Source organism: Myotis davidii, unplaced genomic scaffold (assembly GCF_000327345.1).
Source record: "Myotis davidii unplaced genomic scaffold, ASM32734v1 scaffold2215, whole genome shotgun sequence".
NCBI lineage: Eukaryota > Metazoa > Chordata > Mammalia > Chiroptera > Vespertilionidae > Myotis > Myotis davidii.
The window spans coordinates 25,291-29,676 of NW_006286783.1; the positions used below are offsets into that span (position 1 = coordinate 25,291).

General features: G+C 60.8%; 1 protein-coding gene across 1 annotated transcript in view; it reads left to right on the plus strand.

Moving 5' to 3' along the window:
- The first annotated feature begins 2,628 nt into the window (after positions 1–2,628).
- Positions 2,629–4,386, plus strand: part of LOC107182270 — a 6,999-nt gene continuing 5,241 nt past the window's right edge. The window contains 1 exon segment of the mRNA XM_015560610.1: positions 2,629–2,701. Coding sequence (XP_015416096.1) covers positions 2,629–2,701 — 73 coding nt within the window.

The window sequence follows — 4,386 nt, forward strand, 5'->3', positions numbered from 1 at the left end:
CCCCCAACCCTCAATTGCCATGGCAATCGGAGGGCAGGTGGGCGGTGTTGCAGGCCGAGCAGTAACCACAGTCCACTGGGTGTGGGGGTTTCAGGATGGCCCTTTTCCGGCAATTGCCATGGCTATAGGAGAGTGAGATGGGCACAGCGCATGCCAGGCAGCAAGCTTGGACCCCCGCCATGGACACTGGAGGGCGGGCAGGCTAGAGCGCATGTGATGAATCAACGCCGGATCCCCACCATGGAAACCGAAGGGCGGGAGGGCCGGGGCAAAGGCCAGGAAGCTACCCCGGACCCCCACCATGGCGATCGAGGGCGGAATGGCCAGAGAACAGGCCAGGGAGCAACCCAGGAGACTCGCAATGGAGTGGGGAGAGGGCCTGAGCGCACGCCATGATTCAATCCCCGATCCCCACAATGGAAATTGAAGGACGGAAGGCCCAGGGCAAAGGCCAGTCAGCCACCACAGACCCCCACCATGGCAATCAAAGGGCAGGAGGGCCCAGTCACAAGCCAGGCTGCCACCTTGGACTCCCGTCATGTCAATGGGTGGGTGTGCTGGCCGGAACACACCCCAGGCAGCAACCCCGGACCCACACCAAGGTGTTCATAGTCGGGAGGGCCGGAGCGCAGGCTAGCGAGCATCCCCAGACCACCGCCATGGACATTGGTGGGCGGGAGGGCCAGAGCGCATGCCATGAATTAACCATGGAACCCCACCATGGCAATCAAAGTCGGAAGGGCAGGGATGCAGGCCAGGCACCAACCCAGACCCCCACCATGGTGATCGAGAGCGGGAGAGAAGGAGCTCAACCCACCCCGTAACCTCGGGTTGAGCTATGACAATCTAAGGGTGGGAGGGCCGGGGCTCAGGCCAGGCAGCAACCCAGGACCCCCACCATGGCGATTGTAGGTGGGAGGGCAGGATTGCAGACCAGGAAGTAACCCCAGAACTCTTCAATGGCCATCGGAGTGTGGGAGGGTCATAGCACCTGCCATACATCACACCCAGAACCCCACCATGGCAATCAAAGGGCGGGCGGGGAGTGGCGTAGGACAGGCAGAAACCATGGACCCCCGCCATGGGTATTGAGGGTGACAGGGCCAGAACACAGGCCAGGCATCAACACCCGACCCCCACCATGGGAACCAAAACGCGGGAGGACCTGCCTCCCTTGATCACCATGGCAATCAGAGCAGGGTGTTGCAGTCAACCGCGGACCCCCAACATGGCAATCAAAGGACGGGATGGCCTGCATCCCTCAATTGCCATGGCTATCGGAGGGTGGGAGTGTGGTGTTGAAGGCCAGGAAACAACCGCGGACCTCCAACATGGCAATGACTGGCGGGATGTCCTGCATCCCTTAATCGGCATGGCAATCGAAGGGTAGGAGAGCTCGGGGGGAAGCCATCAAGCAGAACCAGATCCCTACCACGGCGATCAAGGGCAGGAGGGCCCAAGCACGGTCCAAGAAGCAACCCTGGACCACCAACATGGCAATCGAAGGGTGGGATGGCCCGCATCCCTAGCTCGCCATGGTGATGGGTGGGCAGGAGTGCCGTGTTGCAGGCCAGGTAGCAGCCGCGGACCCCCGGGTGCCAGGGTTGCTGGTTGGCGTGGTTCCGAATATTGCCAGGGCGATCAGAGGGTGGGAGGGCCAGAGCGCAAGCCAGGCAGCAACCCTGGAAATGCAGCATGGCAATCGAGGGCAGAATGGCCAGAGAACAGGCCAGGGAGCAACGCCGGACCCTCACCATGGACATTGGAAGGCGTGAGGGCAAGAGCGCATACCGTGAATCAACCCTGGAACCCCAACATGGCAATCGAAGGGTGGGAGGGCCGGGGCGCAGGCCAGACAGCAACCGCGGATGCCCACCATGGCAATCGAAGGGATGGATGGAATCGAAGGGTGGGAGGGCCGGGGCGCAGGCCAGACAGCAACCGCGGATGCCCACCATGGCAATCGAAGGGCTGGATGGCCCTGGCACAAGCCAGGCCACAACCTCGGACCGCTGTCATGGAGATGAGAGGGCTTGTTGGCCTGAGCGCAGGCCAGGCATCAACCATGGGCGCCCAAAATGGCATACGAAGGGCGGGAGGGCCTCCATCACTTGATCGCAATGGCGATGAAAGGGCAGGAGTGTGGTGTTGCAGGCCAGCCTGCAACCACGGACCCCCAACATGGAGCTTGAAGGGCAGGATGTCCTGAATCCTTTGATCGTCATGGTCACCGAAGGGCAGGAGGGCCTGCCTCCCTGGAGTGCCGTGGGGATAGGAGGGTGATGTTGCAGGCCAGGCAGCAACCTCAAACCCCCAACATGGCAATTGAAGGGCAGGATGGCCTGCATCCCTCGATCATCAACGCGATCAGAAGGTGGGAGTGAGGTGTTGTATTCCAAGCAGTAACCCCGGATCACCATTATGGCAATTGAAGGTCGGGAGTGCCAGGTCTTAGGCCAGCAGCAACAGAGAACCCCCAGCATAGTGATCATAGAGTGGGAGGGCCAGGGCGCAGGGCAGGCAGCAAACCTGGACCCCCAACATGGCATTTGAAGGGCGGAATGGTCTGCATCCCTCATTCGCCATGGCTATAGGAGGGCAGGAGTGCGGTGTTACAGGACACTCACAATGGCGATCATAGCCGAGAGGCCCAGAGTGCAGAACAGGCAGCAACCCAGGACACCCACCATGGTGATCATAGGTGAGAGGGCAGGATCGCAGACCATGAAGCAACCCCGGAACTCCGCAATGGCCATCGGAGGGTGGGAGGGCCATAGCACATGCCATACATCAAACACAGAACCCCACCATGGCAATCAAAGGGCGGGTGGAGCATGGCATAGGACAGGCAGCAACACCAGACACCTGCCATGGCTATCGAGGGCAACAGGGCCAGAACGCAGGCCAGGCATCAACACCCTACCCCCAGCATGTGAACCGAAAGGTTAAGGGCCTGCCTCCCTTGATTGCCATGGCGATCGGAGGGTGGGAGTGCGGTGGTGAAGGCCAGGAAAGAACCGTGGACCCGCAACATGGAAATGATTGGTGGGATGTCCTTTATCAGCATGGCAATCGAAGTGTGGGAGAGTCGGGGCGGGGGCCAGGCATGAAACCCACATCCCCACCATGGCGATCAAGGGTGGGAGGGCAGGAGCACAGTCCAGGAAGCAATCCTGGACCCCCAACATGGCAATCGAAGGGCAGGATGGCCCGCATCCCTCGAAAGCAATGGTAATTGGTGGGCGGGAGTGCCGTGTTGCAGGCCAGGTAGCAGCCGCGGACCCCCGGGTGTCAGGGTTGCTGGCTGGCCTGTTTCTGACAATCACCATGGCGATCAGAGTGCGGGAGGGCCAGAGCGCAAGCCAGGCAGCAACCCCGGAACCCCAACATGGCAATCCAGGGCATAATGGCCAGAGTACAGGCCAGGGAGCAACCCCGGACCCTCTCCATGGACATTGGAGGGCGGGAGGGTAAGAGCACACACCATGAATCAACCCCGGAACCCCACCAGGGCAATCAAAGGGTGGGATGCCCTCATCTCTCGATCACCATGGCAATCAGAGGGTGGGAGTGCGGTGTTGCAATCCAGGCAGTAACCCCGGATCCCCATTATTGCAATCAAAGGGAGGGAGGACCAGGGCGTAGGCCAGGCAGCAAACGCGGAACCCCACCATGGCTTTCGAAGGACGGAATGGCCTGCATCCCTCGATCGCCATGGCTATAGGAGGCTGGGGTGGAGGTTTTGCAGGCTAGACAGCAACCACAGACCCCCGGGTGCCATAGTTGCTGGCTGGCCTGCTTCTAGTATTCACAATGTGGATCGGAGTGCAGGAGGGCCAGAGCGCAGGCGAGGCAGCAACCGCGGACCCCCACCGTTGTGATCGAGGTCAGGAGGGCCAGGGAACAGGCTAGGCAGCAAGCGGAGACCCCCACCATGGCAATCGAAGGGTGGGAGGGCCGGGGGCAGGACAGGCAGCAACCCCGGACCCTCACGTGGCAATCGATGGTGGGAGGGCTGGAGCGCAACACAGGGCGCAACCCCGGACCCCCGCAATGTGAATCGATGGGCAGGAGGGCCGGGGCGCAGGCCAGGCAGCATCCACAGACCCCTATCATGACAATCGAAGGGCGGGATCCCTGCGTCCCTCGGTCGCCATGGCGATTGCAGGGCGGTATTACAGGCCAGTCATCAACCCCAGACCCAGTCCATGACGATAGTGAGGTAGAAATCGCAGGGTTGGGGGCTCAACCAGGGTGGGAAAGTACTGAACATAGCTTGTAACTTGAATCAGACATAGGGGAAGACTAGACTTAAAAAATAGGTCCAGATAAGGGTGACATCTGGGGAAAAGAAGGAAGTTGAGCAAAGCCTGAAAAAACAGCAGG